General features: G+C 35.5%; 1 protein-coding gene across 2 annotated transcripts in view; it reads right to left on the bottom strand.

Moving 5' to 3' along the window:
• Positions 1-2,269: 2,269 nt before the first annotated feature.
• FAM3C (FAM3 metabolism regulating signaling molecule C) overlaps positions 2,270-25,903 on the bottom strand; it is a 59,063-nt gene continuing 35,429 nt past the window's right edge. For both annotated transcript variants that reach the window (XM_020966354.2, XM_020966355.2), the window contains exons 6-10: positions 23,174-23,232; positions 20,230-20,280; positions 14,794-14,878; positions 5,311-5,437; positions 2,270-4,589 (exon numbers count right to left, since the gene is read on the bottom strand). In XM_020966354.2, the coding sequence (XP_020822013.1) occupies positions 4,500-4,589; positions 5,311-5,437; positions 14,794-14,878; positions 20,230-20,280; positions 23,174-23,232 (412 nt within the window). In that variant the 3' untranslated portion in view covers positions 2,270-4,499. The remainder of the gene's footprint in view (positions 4,590-5,310; positions 5,438-14,793; positions 14,879-20,229; positions 20,281-23,173; positions 23,233-25,903) is intronic.

The following is a 25,903-nucleotide window of genomic DNA, read 5'->3' as shown; positions in this document are numbered from 1 at the left end:
AGCTGCTAAATCACACATGGATGTAGCTGCTCCTCACTTTGTCCAAAAAAAGGGTGGGCTTGGTCTCAGCTAACCTTACTGTATTTAATTAATCTTTATCTCTAACACATTTGTGCCTTCTCCATTTAAGGGAAATGTTATTTGCTTTACTTATATTTCTTCCCGGGTTCAACAATGTTTATCACAGTGGTCCTAAATCTTAGAAGCCTGGTCCGAGTAGTTTTAACTTAAGGATTTTAGGACTCCTAGGTAGCCAACTCTTCTAAATTTGCATCAGCCAAGAGAGTTACTACTGACTGTTCTAACTGGTCCACAGAAGGAAAAACTGGCAGTCAATTAATATGTTGTTCAGTTGTGTCTGACTTGGCAAAGACACTGGATTGGTTTGCCATTTCCTCCTCCACCTCATGTTACAGATAAGAAAACGGAGACAAATAGGGTTAAGTGACTTGCCCAGGGTCATACAGCTAGTAAAGAGTCTGAGGCCAGAATTGAATTCATGAAGATGAATCTTCCTGACTGGAAGCCCAGCGCTCTATCCACTGCTCGACCTAGCTGTCCTCAGGTGATGTTAAGTAGTCAGTAATCATGGATTTGGCACTATAACGTTAGATTCAGTACAGGTATATTTGAAATCTTTTTTCTGTTTCTTTCAGACCAAAGCCAAGAAATAGATGAGAGGGAGGAGAGAATAATTATTTTTTTAATGTTAAACAAAAAGAATCTGATTTTTCTCTTTTCCAGTGAAATGAAAAACTGAACATATATATCTGACATTGATAAAATTTTGGGTAGTTACAAAGGCATTAAAAAACACAAACACCCCTATCTTCTTTTAGGTAACGGGAAATAGAACACCATTAATTTTACATTGCCATCTTTCATTCTCCTTAATTTTACTAACCTGTACCAATCCATTCATCAATTTACTCTAATTTGGAGGAAGCCTAAAAAATAACATTTCCATAAGGAAAAAAAAGGAAAACATGCAAAAAGTTAAAAATCTTCACTGCCATGACTTTTTTTGGGGGGAGGGGGAGGCATGAGGTAAATAACTTTATAAATTGAAATACAAATTCAAACACAAATTACAATTTCAATAACACATATTACTAAGCTCCACTAAGCTTGAAAATGGTATTTCCAATGGAAATATTCTTAAATATTGGTAGGTTTCAGAGTAGAGAGGTCAATTTTCCAAATTTTATTCTCAAATTTACAAAACCCAAATTTCATGGTTAGAGGGAATTAGGTTTATGTATACTGCAGTGGGAAAAGTACTGATTCTGGAATTAGTGGACCTGGGTTAAAATCCTGCTTCTCACACTACCTGTGGGACCATGGGCAAACCACTACCTTCCTGAGCCTTATCTTCATCTTCAAAATGAGGTTAGTCTCTGAGGTTCTTTCTACCCTTACATCTCTGACCAAGTAGAATTTTTTCACACTGGATTAACAAATCAATACATGTATCCCAGCAGTGGTGTGACAAATGACAAATCATATAGGCAAGGAAATAAAAGGACAAAAAGCTCACAATTCAGATTTTCAAAAAGGTTGAGTCATTTCATATTTGTCTCTTCCTTGTCTGTTCTGTTAAAACTGATGTGTATGTATTCTTGAACGAACTTCAAGTATAAAAAAGCATGGTAACATTTTTTGATCTCTATCCTCCATGCTCATTAACACTCTCAAGCCTGAAATTCCTCATTGCCATACTCCTTAGAAATTTCTTCTTTTGAAAATTGCTGTAGGGGTAGCTAGGTGGCACAGTGGATAGAGCACTGGCCCTGGAATCAGGAGGACCTGAGTTCAAATCCGACCTCAGACACATAGCACTCACTAGCTGTGTGACCCTGGGCAAGTCACTTAACCCCACTGCCTACCTCCCCCCCAAAAAAAAAACCTGTTGTTAACTGCATAATGCTATTTACTATATATTTTCAGTTTCAACCTTTCCAGTTATGTATTGTAAATTCTTAAAGTGTAAATTATTAGTAAATTACATCTGACACAAATTTAACAAATGTGATTACTTATGAACAGATATCACTGTGATGAAAATGGTTAGAAAGAAAAGATGACTCTCACAACTAAATATTGGGTTTAAGAATTTAAAGGTCAAAGGCTCTGGTTCAGAAATAATTTTTAATTTCCCAAATGTCTTATTTTGCCTGTGTCTTTTGTTAATAATTAGCATAACGTGGTATAAGCTTGATTGCAAGTAAAAAAATTCATAAAACATTAAACAGCATTTAAGATACCATAATACAGATGCTTAACTTGTGATTTTAATAAAGAACATTCAAACTGCATTATAATTAAATGAACATAACTTCACTTACAATGAGATGATTTAAAAAAAAAGAACCTGAGAATGAAGGTAGTGGTAAAATTATTGCTTCCAAAAGTCAGAGTTGGCACAAATCATAAAGGATATTCACACCAAAAAAACCTCAGAAAGTTACAGACTAACTCCTTATCTTTTCCTTTTGAAACTTCATGTTTTCAAAGCTATTTCATAGCCTTTACATCAAAAGTGATATCACATTATTGTTTGAATTTCTAAATTTTTATATACAATGCTAAGGCAAAAAATCCAAAGGATAATGGCATAGATACACAGGTATGACTTAAAACCTGCAAGATAAATAGCTCAGTAAAATGTCTGGAAAATATTACATCTGCAATTCTAACAAGTTTATCAGAAAATACAACAAATCTTCATACCGAAAAACCAAGAGTATTTAATAATCATTACCTGAAAGAAATCTGATGCTTTACCATCCCTGACACTGCAAAATTTGCCACTGTACTTTCAATTTAGAGAACTGAGGGAACTGATGTCAATACACACACACACACAAATGTGGTTTTAAGTGTCCAAAACTACAATTATTTTAATTGTGTAAAAACATAAGGTGCATTTTTTCTTGCTTTACATTCAGCTTAGGTACAAGCTATTTAACTTTTAATAAACATTTACAGTTTCCACCTTGATTTACTGCTGTTTTTGAGGAAGATTTTGAAGTACAAAGCAAAATTACAAAATCTCCTAGTTAATTAGTACAAGTTATTAAAATTCTGATAATTTTGCAAGTTTTTTCTGCACATGTACCATGTAAAACGTTAACTTGTGCCAATGATTTACTCAAGATTATACCATTTGTACGACGTATGTAGCCTGTAGGTGAGGTCAAGAAAAAAACTGAAACTCGGCAAACTCAATGAATAGTTGAACATATTAAATAAAAACTTGGATTTCTCTTATATGTTTATTTAAAACCAAATATAAAATTATCTTGATTTGGCCTAATTTAAACATTTCTGAAAAGACTAACTAGAGTATTATTGGATATTTAGAACTATACACTTAAAATTCTGAAAATGCATTACCCCTGTTGTCTTAACGGCTATAGACAAAGTATTGCTGACTGTAGAGTTGCATAAATGACTGACTGCACGGGACCTTCCCTGGTATATGTGTTTTTTGGAAAGCTCTCAACACACCCAACTCTTTCACTGACCATTTTGCTAGAAAAGTCAAAATTGACAAATTAAGGAGGGTATTCCATTTTTACAGATATGACCATTCAGACTACTGGTTAAAAATTGCAGATTTCATTAAACAAGAGTGAATGATGGTCAGAGAAATACATACAAAAATAAAAATTCAAAAAATCTGTTTATTTCTATGACCACGCTGCTAAACTATATCAGGGTCATTCTTTAAATGGCTACTACAAAGTTAACTTACTTACATCATAAATACAAATTATTTCAAGCTGCAACTCAAATCATATACATTTATACATTCTTTTATCACTCTTTTATACAAAAAGGATTTGTGCTTTTTTGCAGACTTGATCTAAAGTTCTACATCAAACATTTTAATTATATATTTTAAAAATTTATTGGCCATAAGTTTCTGTGGGAGGCAAGGAAATAAGGTAGGGAAGGAAGTGAGGTAGAATAGGAGGGGTATCTGGTATTAGACAGCAAAGCAAAATTCCAGAATATATACAACCAGTCAAATACTTCTTTATTAAAGACTGATTACTGCCTTCAAAAGGGCAGCACATTAAAAAAAAAAGTTTAACCCTCTCCCCACTCCAACAAAACTCTTTATTTTTCACAATGGCCACATTGTTATAGCAATTGCATCTATAAAACAATAGTATAACAGTCTTCATAATTTGTTCACAATGTGTGCTTAAAAAAGACATTCCTACATCTTAAAGATGTTGTTCATCATAATGCAATCTAAATACTGTGCTTTTAGAGAAACAACAGCTTATAAAAGGTTCATTATGGTAGACCTATTTACAAAGTTTACTCTTTAGGTTAGCAATAAATAATCCTGATTTTGGAAGAGTTGATACTCATGCATAACTGACAAGATGGACATATACTCTCAAAATATTTACATAGTAATATCTCCTTCATAGCATTCCCATCAATAGCATAAAGATAATTTTCTCTAACATTCTTCATATTGTTCAGTCTTGCTTTTGGGGGATACAGCCTTCCATTTCTACAACTTCTGGCCATCCTTCATATTTGTTTGTATCCTTATTGTTCTTTATGTGCTACAAAAAAAAAAAGAAAGAAAAAACAACCACCACAAACCCAAAGTTGTAATAAAAACACATCAAGCTGATTTTTAAGCTTGATTTATTAACAGGTTTTTATAGTGAAGAGGGCATGACCAAGAAAATTATATTTATTAATTCCACTTAGTTAAGTGTGAATAACAAGGACTCCATTACTGAATAGCAGGCAGAAGTGTGCTCTGCACATAGTATGTACATGAAATTTGAGTTAGTAAATATATTTAATATTTTTGTTGTAATTCAAAATCAAGTTCAAGTAGCTCTAATACTAAGCTCTCAAATTAAAATAAATAAATTTGGGTATAATATAAAACATGCAAAATTCCAACTATTTCCCAGATTAAATGTTCCAGTATTTGTAATGTTAACTACTCACCCCACCAAAGATCAAGATGAGGAAAGTAATCTTAAGTTGCCATTATTTATACCCTTAGTTCTAGTGCATTAAAAACACATGAAAAAAGTTTGGAGGTTTTAAAAATTTGACAGATTTTTAGAAGCTATAGAGTACTATGGGACTTTCAAACAATTAATTAATAAGAATAGTGCTCATACAGGGTAACTGGCCACATCTGATTTCTACCTATTTAACTGAGACCAAGAGTTAACTGGGACAAGATTAACTATATTTTTGTCGAATGCCAGGCATTTTGAATTTATTCACCAAAATATAGTACGAAAAAGTCAAGCAACTCACCTGCTCAAAGGGACTTTTTGTCTTGATGCCTTTTCCACCACAGAAGACCCAGTTGTCTCTAAAATCGAGGTTAACGATAGCTGTGCTTCCCAAAGCAGCAATCAGTAATCTTGCCTCATTATTGAGTCTTTGAGAGAGAATAAGTGAACATGATATGAAAACACCTTGTACAGAATGCATTAAATATAAGAACACTACTTCTCCCAAGAAGAATATTTTTTGCTTTTTATATTTTTATTTTAGACTTAAATACTAAAACAAATACACAAGAAAAAGAAACAAACTTAAATACAAAACGGGGGGGGGAAGCACTGTTGTGCATAGCAGAATGTAAGAGAGGATTCAAAATATACAACAATAAATTTCCACCTCAAGAAAGCCTATCTAAATAAATACTATGCCTTGTGTTGAGAACTGTCCATCTTCTCTTTGTTTCTTTGTAATCTCTGCTGTGCACTTTTTCCTTTTTTCCCTCTCCCCCATACCCCCAAAGGCTACGATTAAACATGGATATATTTATAGATATAGACACATACATATATACACACATATAGACATACGCGTTCCCTAACAAATTCTACTCCTGTCTGTGCCATATCTCATTTCCTATCCATCCTGACTCCTCTACTTCTACCCACTACCTTGCCCTCCTAATTCTTAACCTACTCTCCCCCCCCAAGCATTCCTCCCTTATTCTCCCACTCCCATTAATCTAAACACCCTTTTATGTGTCTCTTTGACCTATTCCCTCACCCTCCCCTCTAAAATCCCTCCCTTGTTCTCTCCCCCCATCTCTCCCCTTAGTGTTCTATTTCTTTGTGAATTTAGAAGACTTTTATGCTCTAGATATGTATGTATTGCTCCCTCTTAAACTCATTCCTGATGAAAGCAGGTTTCCAGAAAGAATAGCCCTCCTCCCCCATCTAATTCCTCCGTGTTGGTTCTTCCTCTCATACCTCACTTGTATAATTACTCTTTTTAGCTGTTCCCAAAAGATTTTACTTCTTAAGATCATATACTCAGGTCTACCCTAAACATCCTTACAAACTATCCAATTACTAATAACAATCTTTGGCATGCGTTTTACATTGTACATACATAAAAGGTAAACATTCTGTCCTTATCAAGTCCCTTTTAATTAGTCTTTGGCATGTACCTTATATTTCTCTTGGTTCTTGTATGTCAAATATTCTATTAAGTTCAGGTTTGGTTTGGTTTTGTTTTTAAAGAAAAATCCTAAAAATCTCACAATTCATTACATATCCATTTTTTTATTCAGAATTACACTTAGCTTTGCTGGGTATATTTTCGGCCGCAACTCCAGTTCTTTTGCTCTTCTATATATAGTGTTCCAAGACTTGCAGTTGTTTAGTATTGCTGCTGCTAGGTCTTGTGTGATTGTAAATGTGGTGCTGCCATATTTAAATTACTTTTTTCTTGTTGCTTGTAATATTTTATCCTTGAGCTGGGAGTTTTGGAATTTGACTCACAGGATCTCTTTGAGGTGTTAGTGGATTTTTTCTACTTCTACTTTCCCCTCTTGTTCTAATGATTCAGGACAATTTTCTTTAATCATTTCTTGTGTCATTGTATCAAAATTCTTTTTTTGATCATGGCTTTCAGGTAGTCCAATTATTCTTGTATTTTCTCTTCTTAATCTGTTTTCCATATCAGTTGTTTTTCTTATGAGATGTTTCACATTTTCTTCTATTTTTTTCATTCTTTATTATTTTGTTTTATTTCTTGCTCTCTTATAACTTTGCTCACTGGCTTTCCCTTACCCAATTCTGATTTTCAAGGAGTCATTTTCTTCCTTAAGATTCCATATTTTCTTTTCTAATTGGTTGACTTTCTTTTCATAATCTTGTTTTTCTTAGATTGATCTTTTTCTTCCTCAATCTCTCTCATTTGATTTTTAAAGTCTTTTTAAAAGTTCTATGAATTTTTTGGGCAGATTTGATGTTACCATAGTATCTTCCTCTGAAGACAAACCTCAGTCTTCTCTATTCCCATAGTAACTCTCTATGATTGGATTCTTTCTCCTTTGCCTGTTTTTTAATTTTTTTTTTTAATTTGTAGCAGCTTAGTTTTTGACCTCTAGTCCTGGGGTATGGGGGATGGTGCCTCTGGCCTCACATCCTCCTTCAGTTCTTTTCTCCGACCTTGATCCCAAACCAAGACCTCCAGCCTCCTATAAGTGCCCACAGCCAGCCGCATGGTCACCCCACTGCTTCTGCACTCACTGGGCACGTGCTGGTTCCTTCTTGCCCCCACCACTTCTCCACAGCACAGCTGGATCTGGCATTCCTTGTCAGCAGAGATGCCTTTGATCTTCTCCAGCTTAGAAGCCCAACTCCCCTCAAAGTTCCTCTGGCTGGGCAGAGGCAGCACCCCCCTCCCCCCAACTAATCCCAAGGCTTGCCATCTTTTGTTTAAGTGGAACTACCCTGGAGGTGTTTACTCTTCACAGGTTCCAAACCTCTCCTGGAATTTTTCTTTGGATCTTCTCCGCTGTCCCAGGAAGACCACTGTTCTGCCTCTACTCTTATTTATTTTTACCCCTCCATGTTCGCAGTGAGCACCTCATTTGTCAGGGAAATCTGGAGAGTTTGGAATTTTCTGACCTGCTCTGCCATATTCCCAGAATCCTCCCAGGAAGATTTTGAGAGTAAGTTTTAGAGAAAGAGTGGAACAATGAAGGAAACAAATTTTGTTGAATGCTAAAATATCATAAGCATTTTTACATAGTCATAATGGTGGAGGGGCAGCTGGGTGGTGCAGTGGATAGAAAACTGACCCTGGAGTCAGGAGGAACCGAGTTCAAATCCAGCCTCTGACACTATATGGCAATGAGTATTAAAACTAGCTTCAATACAAAACTATTTAAATATATATACTACATAAATGAAAACAATTTCTAAGTCAACAGATAGCCACATAAAAACTCTCAAACAACTAATACTTGCATGAGAAAATCATGCTCTGCTGAAAAATACATTCATACAAAAGTTAAACCCTGGGGGGTGGAGCCAAGATGGCAGAGTGAAAGCAGCAACTTGCTTGAGCTCTCCCCAAAACCGCTCCAAATACCTATAAAAAATGGCTCTAAACAAAAGTTAAACCCTACGGCAAACTATTAGGCAAAAAATAGGTTGAGATTTTTCTAACTTTGATTGTCTTTTACAGAAACTTCCCAAGATATCTCTCTGCTTTTCCTAAGACACTGCTAGGAATTTTTGGTACAAATTAATTAGCATATAATCCAGTGACTTCTGGACAGGAGAAATTAGAGCAACTAAAAAGGTGAACATAGGGGAAACCACTGATTGGGGAGAGAAAAAAAAAAGACCATTCAGGGATTTTAATACAGAATATCTACAATACTGTGATGTGACAAGCTACCTTACCACAGTGTAGAGAATTTGTGGACAAAGTCTACAGTTCTATAGGCTTTTGACATAGTATTTCCATGAAGTTCCAAATGACCCACTTGTAACATCCAAAGAGTTTTTGTTTAAGGAAAGAAACTACATCAGGCAATGATTATTATTTTTTAGTTTAAACCTGTGATGTCACTGGTATAGGAAACTCCTACCAATGCACAGCAACAATTTTCTTCAACTCGTAGTTAAGATAGCTGTGTGAGATATTAATAGATTAAGTGATTTACCCAGCATCATAAGAGGTACGACGTGAACCCAAGTCTTCCTGATGTCAAGTCAGTCCTCTGTGTCATGCTCTGATATACTTACTTATGATTTTCTGCACTTAACAATCATTGTTGTTATTCTCTTGTTTTTATGTAACAACCTTTTACATTTTTATGCTAATACTAGTTTGAATTTATGCTGTTATTTTAATATTCTTATTTTTATATAAGCCTATTTAAGTGGAAGATGTTAATCTATGTTCTGATTCTTGTTAATATATTTGTTCATTTGTCAATTTAAAAAAATTATTTGTTAATTAAAATTATCATTAAATTATTAATTTATTGACTATTCATTTAATTTGAATAAGCAGTTATTTAATGATAGTAATAATATATAATAATAAATTATAACACCTGTTTAATATATTTAATAATTATTAAATTTAATTACAATAATTTTTAAAATAAAAAAAATTGCCTTTTAAAAAAAAGCAGCTAAATCACTAGTGATTAGGGAAATACAAATCCAAACAACTCTGAGATACCACATCACATCTATCAGATTGGCTAGTATGACAAAACAGGAAAATGACAAATGTTGGAGATGTGGGAAAACTGAACACTAATACATTGTTGGTGGAGTTGTGAATTGATCCAACCATTTTGGAGGGCAATTTGGAACTTGCCCAAAGGGCTATAAAACTTTGACCCAGCAATACCACTTCTAGGTCAGTATCCCAAAGAGACCACACAAATGGGAAAAGAATGCACATGTACAAAAATATTTATTGCAGCTCTTTTTGTGGTGGCAAAGAATTGGAAACTGAGGGGATGCCCACTGACTGGAGAATGGCTGAACAAGTTGTGGTATATGAATATAATGGAATACTATTGTTCCATTAGAAGTTATAAAGAGGAAGGTTTCAGAAAAATCTGTAGTTATATGAACTAATGCCAAATGAAGTGAGAACATTTTACACAGTTAATAGCCACACTATGCGATGACTAACTTTGATAGACTCAGTTCTTCTCAGCAATGCAAGGATTTAAGACAACTCCAAAAGTCTCATGATGGAAAATGTTATCCACATCCAGAAAAAGAACTGTGGAGTCTGAATAAAGATCAAAACATATTATTTGCCCTCTCTTTTTTTTTTTGTTTCTTCTTTCTTGTGGTTCCTCCCATTGGTTTTATTTCTTCTTTACAACATCGCTAATATGAAAATATGTTTAATATGAATTTATATGTAGAAAATACATCAGACTGCATGCCAGCTTGGGGAGGGGGACAGGTAAGGAGGAGAAAATTTAGAACTCAAAATCTTATGGAAGTGAATGCTGAAAACTAAAAACAAATTAATTTTTTAAAAAGGGAAAAAAAGCAGTTAGAAAAATATAAGCAAGTAAAAAGCCAGTGACATGGAAATTAAAAGCAGTCAGCAAGGAGGTTTCCTGGGATATCAGCCGAAGTCCTAACATTATTTTATACTCTCTCTCTGTCCAAAGGGTCCACAGCTGGGCCCCAAATCAATCTAACTGGGGGCAAAGTTAGCTCAAACTATCCCAGGTCTGCTCTATAACTCCTTTGTTCACAAATATCCCTAAATGAAGTTGTGGGAATGCGGGAAGTTAACTCAAACTCTTCTAGTTCTAATGTCCTGGGCCACAATAATACCTAAAGAGAAAATAAGCAGGTTGCAAAACAATGAACTTCTTGTTCCCATGCTATAAAATGGTAGCACATGTTAATTTCACAAAGTAAAATATACCCCCAAAGTTGAATGATTTCCATATAAAAGCTGCCTATATGAAGTCACCAAGCAAAAAAAATAGATCTTTTTAAGTCACTTCATAGTTTTAGGTTTTGTTAGAGATACAAAGCAAAAAATATGTACACATTTTGGCTTGATTCATGCGAACTGTAAGTATATGTACATATGTTTCTGGATTATGGGGATAGTCCAAGTAAATTTAACTAAGAAATACCTGAATCACAGTGCTATTTAGTTTCTTTCCTTTCAATTTATATAATTTAAAATTTTGCTTTGAGAGAATTTATTAATTTAGCCTGTTTGTTCTACTAAGAGGTTCAGAAACAATTTGAAATTTATAATTTTATATGAATATTTTAGCATGCTCTTTGTTTTTTCCACTGTTTCTTATATATCTGATCTTTATTTTAAAAAGTAAAAGGTGAAGCTGTGAACTGGTCTAGCCATTCTGGAGGCATCTTTTGCTTTGTTTTTTGTTTTTGGCTAGACAATGGGGTTAGGTGACTTGCCCAGGGTCACACAGCTAGTAAGCTTCAAGTGTCTGAGGCCTGATTTGAATTCAGGTCCTCCTGACTCCAGGGCTGATGCTCTCTATCCACTGCACCACCTAGCTGTTCTAGATGATGCTTTCTTAGTAGAGATTATAATACTGGCACAAAAGCAAGTGCAAAGCATTGGAACTTTCAATTATCCTAACATCTTCTGGTAGTATAATCTCAAAGAAAATGGAACAGAAATATCTGACACTTGCTTTGCTGCTAATTTTCTTATTCAGCAAGGGTTACTACTACTCTGGAATTAATTCTAATTAACAAGGAATAATTAGTTGGTTATGTGGAACAAGGAACTTTAGCATAAAAAAAGTCTATTTTTAATTAGAAGTAGCAAAGAAAAGGAATATATAAAAATGTATGTAGATAAGAGGAGAACGGATTTCAAAAAGTTGAAGAAAAGAAGACAGGTATGAATACATGACTAGTGGTTCTGAAAGTGAGGGGAAATGTCCAATAAAAGCTAGGAAATCCTTTTTAAAAATTCTCACCGTATAATCACCAACCAACCAATAAGTACTTATGCACTGCACTAAGACCCTAGAGGACTTTATTCGATGTGAAAGAAAAGGAGAAAGGTACCTCAACAGGGATGAATACAAGTGTGGCATGAACCTCAAACTTCTGTCAGGAAATCTAAAGCTCAGAAGACACTAAAGTGCATCAAAACTGATAAAACAAACAAAAAAGGACTATGTTCCTCTGTGGAAAATGGTGTTACATTACCCAATGAGAGAATACATAAGAAAGTGCTCTGTAAATTGTAAGCTATGGCACACAAATATATGGAGTTATTAAAAACAGATGACATATCCCAAAGAGATCAAACAAAAGGAAAAAGACCTATTTGTACAAAAATATTTATATCAGTTTTTCTGTAGTGGCAAAGAATTGGAAATCAAGGGAATGCTCATCAATTGGGAGAAAAAAGAAAGCTATTATATTTACTATAGTTACCTTTACCTATTTGAAAAGGTATCATGTAAAAAGAACAGATTTATTTTGTCACTCCATGGGGCAAAACCAGAAACAATGGGGAGAAATTACAAAAACACATTTCAGATTAATTTAATAAATATATTTTAATGATATGCTTCTTCCAACAATGGAATAAGTTTTCTCATTAGGCAGTGAGCTTCCTGTCACTTGGTGGTTGAACCCAAGGCTTCTTCTAACTATAATTCTGTGGTTCTGATGTTTTTAAAAAATTTAGGTAAAAAGGAACTAAAAAAAAATGGCTCCAGATAGTTGAAACCAATATTAAAAATAAACTCAAATTAAATTTAGCTTGCTTACTTAAACTAGAGACTTACTTAACTTGTACTAAACTGTATGTAGGGTATTGTTTCTGCAGTACAACCTAAAACTATATCTTTTGTCATCATCCCATGTCTGTTGCCGACATGCACAGATGCACCAAAAACTGTTACTAAAGTAGAAAGAAGAAATTTAAACCAACTTTTGTCATTATTCTTTATGACATCAAAGCATTATAGAAATGAAAGGGGCAGACTCAAATTCAAGCCTTCTACATACACGCTTGTATAAGGAAGAAGGACCTCAAACTGGGGAATTTTCCTCAATTTGCTGAAGGAAGCACCTAGTCTGTCAGCAGACATAAAGTGGAGCTTCTGTTTTATTCAACAGTTGGTGGGTAATTGATGAGTTATTTCAAAGGTTTCTCAATTACACACCTGTCACTACAAAGTACTACAGACTTCACTTATCTCTATGGGCAAGTTAGAAACTAATGACCCCATAGCCTCCTTTCATCAAAGTAAACAAGCTCACTGGTTTAAAGTTCTCTTTACCCACCACACACTAACATGAGGGGGAGGAGAAGATCAAAACATACCTGTACCTTCTATTCACAAATGGCCATATTTTCTGACATAATCCTAATTAACATAATCCTCTGAATGCATTAAAACAGTAGATATGCCCAAAAACACAGAACAAGTTGATAATGCTGTAATACACAAGACTAACACTGAACCTATGCAGAATTTGATTTCTTCAGAAAAATATTTTTAAGTCTAATCTCATTGTTTTATATTCAGAAAATTAAAATATTCTATACTTTAATACCAACTAAATAAAATATGTAAAACTAAAGAAGGAAAAATTTTATAAGCATAGAATTTTGCTCCATTGATGAGCACAGCACCAAGCACACAGTGGGTGCTTAATAAATGTTATTAATTGAATGACTGACTGAGTCCAAGTTTTACACAAGAAATCCTTTTCAGGACTTTTTCTACCCTGCTCCAAAGTAGCTATTGCTGAACATTAAGGTTTCTTCCATCCTTATCTTTATATACTTAGAATCCATGTGTAGGAACAAGGACTGGAAAGATCTCCACATATTAATAGCTCATTAAACTATTATGGTCCTTAAGCACACAGTACATCAGGCCATGAAAGCTTTAGCAGAAAATTCAACTTATGTGGTAGAAATATAGGTCAGTCCAGGGGTGGTGAACCTGGGGCCTCCAGGTCCTCAAGTGTGGCCCTCTGACTGAATCAAACCTTCACAGAACAAATCCACTACCCCCAACCCAAAACCAGAAGCTCTACTTTATGTCTACTAACAGACTAGGTGCTTCCTTCAACAAATTGAGGAAAATTCCTCAGTTTGAGGTCCTTCTTCCTTATACAAGCATGTGTGCTTGAATTTGAGTCTGCCCCTTTCAATTCTATAATGCTTTGATGTCATAAAGAATAATGACAAAAGTTGGTTTAGATCTCTTCTTTCTACTTTAGTAACAGCTTTTGGTTAGGGTTAGGGCTAGGGTTAGTGGATTTGTTATGTGAAGTTTTGATTCAGTCAGAGGGCCACACTTGAGGACCTGGAGGCCCCAGGTTCACCACCCCTGGACTGACCTATATTTCTACCACATAAGTTGAACTTTCTGCTAAAGCTTTCATGGCCTGATGTACTTTGTGCTTAAGAATCATAATAGTTTAATGAGCTATTAATATGTGGAGATCTTTCCAGTCCTTGTTCCTACACACGGATTCTAAGTATATAAAGAGAAGGATGGAAGAAACCCTGATGTTCAGCAATAGCTACTTTGGAGCAGGGTAGGAAAAATCCTGTAATCAGCATGCCTATCAAGTGTACACTGATGACAATTATGATAAAAAAAAACCTTTCTCCTAAAAGAATAAAACATTCTCTCTGCATTTATGTATATATGTATGTATATTTTATGTATGTGTGTTATATATATATATATATATATATATATATCATCTCTGATCAATAATTGGGGGGAGGGAGAAAGAGAAACCTCTAAATTTTAACAACACAGGTGTTGTACAGAATTATTTAGCCAATTTTAAACTCGCAGAATTTCAACCACTCCCACCCTTATATTTAAAATTCTTGAATTAACAAAATAAAAATGTGCCCTAATATAAGAATACTCTGTAGTAGTAAAAGACTGCTTTGATATACACATATTCATTTATAAAGTCTTAATGTAGAAAAAAAATCCATACATACTTGGTTGCTCCATCATCATATGTTCCCATTAAAACTATGGTTCCATCTTGAATAGACTTAAGGAATTCAATAAATGGTGCCACATCTAAAGAGAACAAAAATAATTACATTTTTAATGACTGAGCAATTAACCCTGCAAAAACAAAGCATTTCTTGGCATTTCCAATTAGCGCGTGATCACAGAACAGAAATCATTAAAACATTAGCATAGTCCTGTAAATAGTTTAAATAATAACTGGGTACACTAATAATTCTTCCAAAGTGACCCAAACATACCTTGTATCAACAGCTAACTAAATATATATCCAGGTGGTACAATGCCCTAGTGGTAAAGTGTGCAGATCAGGGATAATTTTAACCCCAGTTTCAGAATGGTTTTAGGACTTTCAAGATAAACTTGAGAGTAAATTCCTTGAGGGCAGGTACTTTGTTTTCTATCTTTGTATTCTGTGTCATTAGGATATAAAAGTAAGACCTAAAGTACTTGCTTCAGGCTATAATTATCCTGTTCCAAGTAAGAGGAGGAAACCACTCAAGGCCAAAAAGACTCTAGAGGGCAAATATTGGTTTGAGAGCCTCAAAAAAAAGGCAAGAAAAACAGGGGGCTCTCAAATCTATTAGATTAGTTTCTGAACACACGATATTCCCATGGGTCTTCAGAACTGAGGAAATCATAAGCAAGAGGTATTTTAAATTCAAGAGCGGACCACCCAAATCTGGTGGCACCAATTATTTCCAGGAAAGCAGAAGAGAAGAATGACTAAACAGTTACATAATCATAAATTTTACAATGGCAAGCGTTCTCTGAAGACCACATTTTGACATACCATTCAAAGCTCCTACCTCCTATAAGCAACTTCAGTGCTCCCACTTAAACTTAAACAGATTCTCATGCTAGAACCACTTGCTCTCATCAGGTCTCTAATTGAGTAAACTTTATAATTGTAGCATTTATTATTCATGGATCACATAAAATAAAGTTACCAATTACTTACACTTGAAAAGACTGTATACTACAACTACTCCTAAGTGACATGTTTTAAAAAGCATTAACAATCTAGTTTTGGTATAGAAAGGCAAGCCAATATCATCTTTCTAAATAAAGCACAAGGATAATCACACCACTTCCTTGGAGAAGCAATGTGGGGTGGTAGATAAAGAGATCTAGTCAGGAAGAACTGAGCTTAAGTCCTGCTTCTGCCCCAAACCAACTTGTGATCCTGAACAAATCACTTAACCTCTTCTAGCCAAGGTGTTAACCTGAACTGGTAAGAGAAGTTACTCATGAGAAGAAGCTGCTGCTGCTGACCTTACAGGTCCAGTTAAAAAAAAAAAAAGGCTAGACAATACCAGGATTGACTATGTGTTACTAACTCTAAGTGTTAACATAAGTATTAACATATAAGCTTTGGAGTCCCCAATCATGTATGTCTTTGGCTTAAGGAATTGATGGTAGTAGTCTCATGTCTAAATAAAGCTTTTTGAATCTATGAAAAGTCTTTCTAATATTATTAGTGAGAAAACTGTGGAAACCAAACTGACTCCATTTTGAGACCTCCGTTTCACTTTCCTGTAGATTCTAAGTATCCTGTTTCTAATCCAGAAAAGTCTACCTGCTTGATCTCCCCCTCCCAAAACTCCCTAATCTCAAAACTCACTTATCTCCCCCACTCCCCACCTAGAAAGCCCCTAATCTTCCCTCCCATTAGAAAGCAGATTACCTAATCCTGTATCCTGCTTTGACATTTTGGTCCTCTTGGAGAATGAAGGACAACAGCCAACCACCCAACCAATCATTCTGCTTTATATCATATTTGTTGTTTTGATGCTTAAAAATCTGTCTCTCCCTGTATTTGGGACCCTGTGCCAAGTTGAGGAGTCCTGGTCCCAATTTGTTATGCAGTTGGCAAACACTGCTTAGTAAATCAATATGCTCAAAAGCTCAAACCTTTGTTTCCTCAGTTATTTCATATTTTACCCATCACATTAGCCAAATAAATACTCATGGCATCTTATTAAGTTTAGGGTGAAGAAAACTGTTATCAAAAGCTGTAAGATACTAAAGCTCTTAACCAAAATTCAAGTAGCCCTTTCCTGCCCACCTCGGGAACATAATGGTTGGGAACATAATGGTTGTGTGACCTTGGGCAAGTGTCTCACCTCCTCAGTGCAACTCTCTAAGACTATTAAGCAACAGAAACGTTTTTCTTGCATAGCTATAGAGAATTCCCTGGCCAGGTGCTCCCTATATGAATGACATCAGAGATCTGGGTTTAAAACAACGACAACAACAACAATAAAAATAGTAGCACTAGGACTATTAAAAAAAAATTCAAGCAGCCTTGTACCTACTTCACAAGTTTGTTGTGAAGAAAAAAATGAGAAAATGCATGAAAAGTATTTTGCAAACCTTGTTCAAGTGATATTTATCTATATTCTATTTATATGTAGTAGTTGAAGGAGAGAGCACAGGACTTATGATTTCAATGGTAAAGGGAATTATGGGGGGGGGGGGGAATTGGTTGTACAAAACTCAGATCTGCACCTGCTCTGCTAACTTAAAGAGTCTTAAGGGAGCAGATCGCATCACTAAGAAATTAAGTGACTTGTCCAGGGGTTACAAAGCCAATGTCAGGTAAGACCTGAATTCAAGTGTCTCACCTGACTCCCAAGGTTGATCTCTCACCACCATGCCACACTGACTCTCATACATGTGTATATCTATATGTCTAATTATTAGAGACCTTCCACTCATATCTCTCTATTCCCTCTCTTCTAATCAGCTGATTTCAAGGGCCACATCCTTGCTTCCACATCCTCTTCTTCACTCACCAATCCATCACCCATATTTAGGCCTTCTTTTTCTAATTTTTCCCTTCTCTAATCCATCCACCATATAAGTGCCAGTAGACTCTTCCTAAAGCACAAGTCTGACGATATCATTTTGGGGCTTAAGAGTCTTCAGTCGCTTCCTATTGCCTTTGGTATAAAATACAACTGTTTGATTTAGCATCTATAATCCAGAACAAACTAGCTGCAGCTTATTTTTTTTCTTTTTTCTTTTTTTTTTAAAGATTTGACACTACGCCCTACTGTGTAATCCAGTACCACCTAAACTGGCCTGTTTACTGTTTCCTGAACTTGGAATGTCATCTCCCATCTCTGTGCAGGCTGACCATCTGTGTCCTATCCTCACCATGCTCTTGCCTCCCCTCTCCACCTCTTAGAATCTTTATCTTTCTTCAAGACTCAGTTCAGGCACCAATTCCTTGCCCTCTTTTTCTTTTCCTCCTAGTTGGTCAGTCCTCTTGCTCTTCTGAAATTATCTTGTATTTACCTACCTGTTTGTTTAGATTTCCTAGAAGAATTAAAAGTTCTTTGAAGACACCAACTATTTTTACTTTTTATTGGCTTCCTAGCACATTATCTTGCACATGATTAATAAATGTTTGCTGAATTGTATTTCAATTTCCTTTCTGAATGCCCTGATTCACTATGCCCTGCATATACTATGAACTACCTTTTCCTAGTTTGTGTGTAAAGATGAAACATTCAAACTAAGATTGGAAGAAGAAATAGCTTTTGGGAGGAAAGGGAGGCAATGAAAACTGAATTAAAGTATTTGAAAAGTTGGCATGTGAAAGGAAGGATTAACACCTACCTTGCTCTGCTTGGCTCCAGAGGGCCCAACTAAAAGCAATGAGTGGAAACCGCAGAGAGGTAATTTTGGTTCAATGTAAAGAATAATTTTCAAACAATTTGAGTTGTTCAAAAGTGGAAATTTGCTGTTTTAGGAAGCAGTGGATTTTCAATCAAGGCCTTCCAGAAGAGTACTTAGTACAGTGCTTGGCATATAGTAGATACTTACACGTACTAGGTGACTTAAATGATTGCCTAACTCCTTAGGGATTGTGTGTGTGTAACAGATTTTTGGTCAGATATATGTTGTTAGACTAGATGACCTCTAAGGTCCCTGCCAACTAAATTCTGTGTTCTGTAATACTTCTTATTACTGCTCCAGAGGATGACTATTTTTCAACACCTAAAGTTTATCTTAAAAAGGTCAAAATTGCTATACCTTTCATTAGTTCGTTCTTGAGACTGTTTACATAGGTATATAAGGAGGCACCAAACTGTTTTACAAGGCTGAATTGGTTATTTAGGGTTGGAAGCCATTCTTTTTACCTAAATAATACTTCATCTCATCTAAAAGCACAAAGATCCTGATTTGAAGAGTGAGCTAATTTGGTTCCACTAACTTAGTCTCCCATATATTGCAGAAAATGGGGTCCAAGAATTTTAACCTTAAAAATCTAGATAGCAATTCATTGTTCTCAGTTTTAAACTCCAAGAAATATTTGTAACAAATAATGGACTCAAAATGTTCAAACCTGATTTACCACTAAAATAAACCACAAGCTGTATGTAAAGGATAGCATGACTTAGCCATGAATTATCATCTGGGAGAACAAAACAAGGCAAAAAACAAAGAAACAAGATTAGAATTATCAATAGTGAAGTTCTGTTCCCCTCCAATATAGGGGTGTATTATTACATACTTTCTCCAGCATCCTTAGTTCTGTTTCTAGCCATCTTCCAGGAGCAATCCCTATGAAGGAGTCACCATCCCTGCCACAGCTGCAGCCACTGCCACCACCACCACCAAAGCAGACTAAATTAGCCTAGCTGAATGAAGCAATAAGGTGTCCTGATGGCTGGACAAGAAGTAGCACATGCCAGGAGGGTCAAATCATGGTTACCACCTCAAAGTAAGAATGAACACCAACAACCCTCACACCCTGATGAAGACAACTCAGGATCCCCCCCCTCCACATACCTCTGCCACCCAGCCCTATTTTAGCAACCCTAAGCAGAAGGATCAGACCATCCCTGCCACCAGTGGATAGGTAAACTTAAGAAACCCAGCAAGAGCAGTACTCCAGACCACCAGCCTTGTTTCCAGCTCAACACCCATAGCCATTATCCAAGGAAGCAGCTCTCGTGGAGATGTCGTTTGGCAACTACCTCTTCAGATACTGTAGCCCCCGACATCTCAGCAGCCACAGCTCTAAAGTCCCCCCAGATGTTCTCACTGAAGTCTTTGGCACAGTTAAATGGCTCAACATGAGAAACAGGTAGAGTTCTAAAAGAAATGTCATTAAAGAAGATGCATTACCATTTGCCTAGCAGATTACCCTTAAAGACCACTGGGCCTTTCCATGATGATCTTTACATGTTTATATTTCTTCTATTAAAATATGAGCTCCTGAAGTACAGGGCCTATCTTATATTTCTACTTGTATCCCTAGTACTCAGAACAGTACTTTACATGAAGCAATGCATAATAAATTGCTTATTCATTCATTCTAGGAAATCATCAGGGAGTCAATATTAGATACCTAAGGGAGTCATTTAAAGGAGTACATTACTGCTTACCTCCTCCCCACATATCAAAGTATTCAGTGCGTAATGCTTCTCCTGTTTTTCCTATAAAGAGAAATATTTCAGATCAAAATATGTAATTACAGAGTTTTAACTTATGGATATGAAATTATTTAAAAAGTAGCAAGCTAAAAGTAACAAAATTTAAAACTCTAGGTCCTAATAATCTAATTCAAACCTATAAAACATAACAGTGATCATATCAAAAAGGTCAGATGAGAAGAGGGATTCAATTGCTCTCTAATGTTCACCTTCTTTCCTCCTAGGCTAAGAATTCCTGATGTTCCATAATATAGTGCTAACCACTGTGACGGTCCTTTTTTGTCCTTTACTACTATTTGTATATGCTGTCAAACTTCAATAAACATGAGCTCCTCTATAAACAAAGAACAGAAAAAAATGCTTTTAAAAAAATAATACCACTATTAATACTCCCCCCAAAAAACTACTTTCCCTTTTAAGTTAGTGTAACTGAACAAAATAAATATACATAATAGACATGTCTGAAAACACATCTCTCACTCTGCATCGTTAGACTATCAAACTCTGTTAAGAGATGGAACACAAGCTTTCTCACTGCTTGTGGAGTTGTTTCAGTGGTGTCTGACTCTCTGTGACCCCATTTGGGATTTCCTTCATAAAGATGCTAGAGTGGTTTGCCATTTTTTAATCCAGCTCATTTTACAGATGAGGAAACTGAGGCAAAAAGGGGTAAGTGACTTACCCAGAAACACATGGCTAATAAGCGTCTGAGGTCAAATTTGAACTCAGGTCCTCCTGACTACAGGGCCAGAGCTCTATTCACTTTGCCACCTACCTGCACTGTAAGAGTTAAATCCTTTAAAGTTTAATCCTATGTTGTTGCAGTAATTGAATTTGACCTCTTTGAGGTACAGTCCTAATGGTTGTATGGTCTGGTCAAAGAGTATGCTATTCAGTGCTTTTTAGGTCATAGTTCCAAATTGCTTTCCAAAATGAAGTAATTCAAAGCTACATCAACAATCCAATAGGGTAGCTGCCCCTGATAGCTCCAACAATTTTCATTTTCCCTTTTTTGGGTATCTTCCATAATCTAAATAACAGAAGGCAGAACCTCAGAGTTTTAATATTTTTATTTACTATTTTAATAATTATCATTTTATCATTAGTAACCTGGAACATTTTTTATATGGTTGTTACTTGTATTCTTTTGAGAACTGCTTGTTCACATCCCCTTGACCACTTATCTACTGGGCAAGGACTCTTCTTCTTATAGAGTTGAATCAGTCCCCTATATATCTTGATACTGGGGAACAATCTGCTCCCAGCCTCATCCCTGACTTTCTGGATTTCAGAACCATGCCTTCTTTACTATTGGCCCATCGTAGAATTTTCCTCAGCACCTGGGCCCTCCTTGCCCTAGAACAGATTACCTTACTGGGGGCTTACTTACTCCATAATATTCCTCCACAAGGCCCACCCCCTTCTCTCATTGGTAAATTTCTCCTGGAGCTTCCATCTTGAGGATTGCTCAGGCAAGCCTGTCTTCAACCCCCTGACTTTCTAGATTTCAAAACCATATTCCTGCACCAGATACCTTCCTTCTGTTCCCCTGCCCTTTATTTAGCTCTGTTTCATATACTTCCCTCATTAGATGTAAGCTCCTTTAGGCCAGGGATAGTCTTTATTTTTGCTTGTATCTGTATCCCTAACACTTAGCAAAGTGCCTAGCACAAAGCAAGTGTTTAATAAATGTTTTAATAAATATTTAGTGTTTGTTCCTTTTAGACCTTTAGAGAAACTTGCTGCAAAGATTTTTTTTTAATGCTAGCAGAGTTCTACATCCTTCTTTTCTAGCACTAGGTTTCTGTACCTTTTCTTTCATCTCACCTAATTAGTCCTCAAACACAGCCAAGATTTCTCACTTTCCTTCATTCACTAAGCCTATGCTGTTTTAGGTGAAATAAAAAATAAGGGAAGCATTTACACCTTTATTTCTACTCTTATGTAATATTTTTATTGCCTTGATTACAACTAAATGGTCACATAGAGAAAAAGAGTTCATCCAAGAATTTCAGGGTAAAAACTTATTTTGTTTTATGGTTTACAAAAGGGTATATGTAAGCAATTTATTTACCTAAGATGTCATAGCAGCTTTAACTTCCACATCCTAGTATTCTTAGAGTTATAACATTTATTACTATAAAATGGATAAAACTGGTAAAGCATTATTACTGGACTCATGTGATTGGTGCTATACGTTGGTTCTCACTTTTCAGGGTCAAAAACTATTTTATCAATTCACCAGGGTGAATAATTTAATAACTGCTAACCAAGTTCAAAACAGATCAACTCATAAACCAAAATGTCAATTTAATAATTTGCAGTGAGCTTGGTGAATATTTATTTTATGGATTGGTTAGTATGGAAAATAAAACCAGAATGTCGTGTAGTATATAGAAAACCACCAAGCTCCAATAAACCGATATGCTCTTTTCCACTAAAGGGGTACACCATCTAAATAGGCCAGCTACTTGCATGAGCTAGTCAAGACAATTTTCTCCCTGGTCAATACTAGAAAAATATTGAAATCCTTGCTCTCTTTAATTCCAAGCACACAACTACCCTTTGTTCTTACATTATCCCTCTTCGCTTCAGCACACTCAGATACTCTAAGCTCCCAAATTTACAACATGTTTTCATTAACTATACATTAGGGATCAGGTAGGGGTAGAGGTTGATTGTCTGCTTCTTAATGATATTCAAAAAGTATCTTAATGAGAAGGTGATGTGCCTAAATACAATGTAGGAAAGGTTATTCCTGAGAACAGAAACAATTCCAATGCTAGAATGTATATTGTTTTTCACCTCTATTAAAAGAACAATACTTTCTAGTCTTTTCAAGCCTCCAAGATTCCTATATTCCCTGAATACAGGATTAAAGCTAAATCACACATACCATTTACCAATGCAACATTGATTCCTCTTCCAACATTATTCTTTACACCACTCATTAAACTGAAGAAGAAGAAAAAAAGACAAATTTCAGAAGCAATTATTTCACATAGTAAATACAGGGTCTAAAAATGAAGTAATGAAAAAACAGAATAAATAGCATAAAGTATGTAATATATTCAACAGTATAAATTTAACATAGGAAAAACTAAATCAAAAAGATGCTTTTGTATATATGCAATGATTATTTAAAAATTTATTTCAATATGACTTAACTATAAACAATATACTAAAAGACTGAGGCTATAAAAGGTATAAAAAAAGATCAAGATGTTTCTTGATGAGTTGTCAGACTATAAAATATTTCCTAAGGAATCCCTTACAGTATATATGCATTGAAAGTATGATAAAACAATTCTGCACCTGCCTTCAAACAAACAAGTGACCTAATTTAGTTTTCATTTCCCATAACAACTTAATATATAAGATCGATCTAGGTCAAAAACTGAAAAGAGAAATAGGCTACACTGAACCTGGGAAGCAATGAAATTATTTTCAGTAACCTCCAAGCTGCTTGCAACTGAAAAAATCATATTTCTAACACTGGTATTATCTTGAAAATGCTATATGGCTGAGAATTATGTAACACTAGCATCTCAGAAGAACCACAATCATACTCAAAGAAAAAAAAAGGGAGATAATTAAGCTACCATTTGTTAATAAAGATTTGCAAAAGAAGATCAGTATAAAAGATATCATTAAAGACATGAATGACCATAAGAAAAATTTGTCCTGCTCATGATGTTAAGTGAGGGATAAGAGCCCAAGTACTAAAATGGTAGCCACAGCAAATAATTAAAAAGACAAGTCTCCATCCAACATGTCAGGTAGATCTTCTTTGGAGGGCTAACACAAAGACTTAGACAAAACATTCCCCAGGATGACAAGGCATAAAGGGATTAAATCTGTACCTACAGAAGGAGTACTAAAGAGATCATAGATTCATTTAGAAAAGCCACTGATAGATCTAAATTTACTGACATGGAAGTTTAACTTACATTAACAAAGGAAGAGTCACTTAAGAATAATGAAAGGTTAAATGACTTGCCCACAGCTAATTTGTATCAGAGGCACTATTTGAACCTAGGTCTTAGTGGGGCCAAGAACAGCTCACAGGTCAACTCCCAGAGGTTCCCCATGTTTTTTATTCTGAGAGCTCCTTCGGACAACAAAAAATGATGTGAACCACCAGAGTAATTTAATATACAACTTACAATTTTCATAAGCAGTTACTACTGCCTAAGGTGCCATTAAAGAATATTCAGTGTGAACCCCTCGGGCCATTGTCATGGAATTCACAAATCACTAACCGGGAACCACTGCTCTATGGCATGCTTCCTCTTACATGCTCAGATAGAAACAACAATTTGCACCAAAATTACATTCTGAAATTTAACTTGCATTACAGAACCTCAGTAGGAAGAGACTTCAGAGACCAAATACAACCACAGCTAAACAAGAATCTCCTGAATACTCTATCTCTATCTCTCTCACACACACACAAATCTCCACTTTTGGAAAGTTCTAATTGTTTGGAAGTGTTTGGATTTTGTTGGGTTTTTTTTCCCCTTTCAGCAAGTCTAAATTTACCTTTCTTCAAGTTCCATCCATACCAACTAGTTCTGCCCTTTGGGCCCAAACAGAACAAGTCTATCTACTTTTTCCATTGAGTATCCCCTTAAAATATTTCAAGACAGCTACCTTGATCTTCCTTTTCTCCTTCCCCTTCTCTTCTCCAGGCCAAACAATCCTCATATGACATGGCCTCAAGGCTCTTCATCATCCTGGTTATTCCTAAAATGTGGTGTGCCAAGAACTGAACAAAGTACAGAGGACTATCATATCTAGTCCAGGGTACTATTCTTTCAGTACAGTCTAAGACTGCATTACCCTGCTTTAACTGTCACACACAGCTCATAATATTGACCTTGCAATCCACTAAAACCCCTAGATATTTTTCAGAAGATCCAGCCATGTCTCCTGTATTGCTTTTTGAACTCAAGCCTGAGAAACTACATTTATCCCTATTAAATTTCATCTTAAGATCATACCAAATCCTGACTTAAGATCATACCAAATCATCATCTACTGTTAGATACCTTTTCTAGCCTTTGTCACCCACACACTTTGACAAACACTCCAGCCATACCATTAAGCCATTAATAAAAACTTTTAAATTCTCCTAGACACTTTAGGGAAGTCACTGAAAATAAAAACTGAACAAACACTAATGACTGCTCTTTCAGTCTAGCCATTTGTCTATAGTTTGAAATCCCCAAGAATAGCATGAGAGAATTTATCAAATGTTTGGCTACAATCTAAGAAAGGCCTATCTATAGTGCTACTTGGGTAACTAGAAAGAAAGTAGCGCCCTCAAAAGAAACAGGGATGTTTGAAGCAGGAGGAGGTAGACAAGGGATGACAAAGATGAATTCTATCTTAACATGTTGATTTTTGAGATGCTTATAGGACAGCCAGATGGAGATCTGCAAAAGTTGGAGCCCAGAAGACTGATTTAGGCTAGATAAAAATTTAAGAGTCATCTGCATAAAAATAATTTAATCCACGAGTGTTGACAAGACCACCATGAGAACAGATATCTATATATATAGAGAGAGGGGAAGGCTCAGGACAGACTTGGAGAGGGAAGGTAGGGGGACACATGAATAATGAT

This window comes from Phascolarctos cinereus, unplaced genomic scaffold (genome assembly GCF_003287225.1).
Source record: "Phascolarctos cinereus isolate Bilbo 61053 unplaced genomic scaffold, phaCin_HiC Scaffold_1;HRSCAF=81, whole genome shotgun sequence".
Classification (NCBI taxonomy): Eukaryota; Metazoa; Chordata; class Mammalia; order Diprotodontia; family Phascolarctidae; genus Phascolarctos; species Phascolarctos cinereus.
Note: the sequence above shows the minus strand (reverse complement) of the source record. Positions and strands in the feature narration are given on the sequence as shown.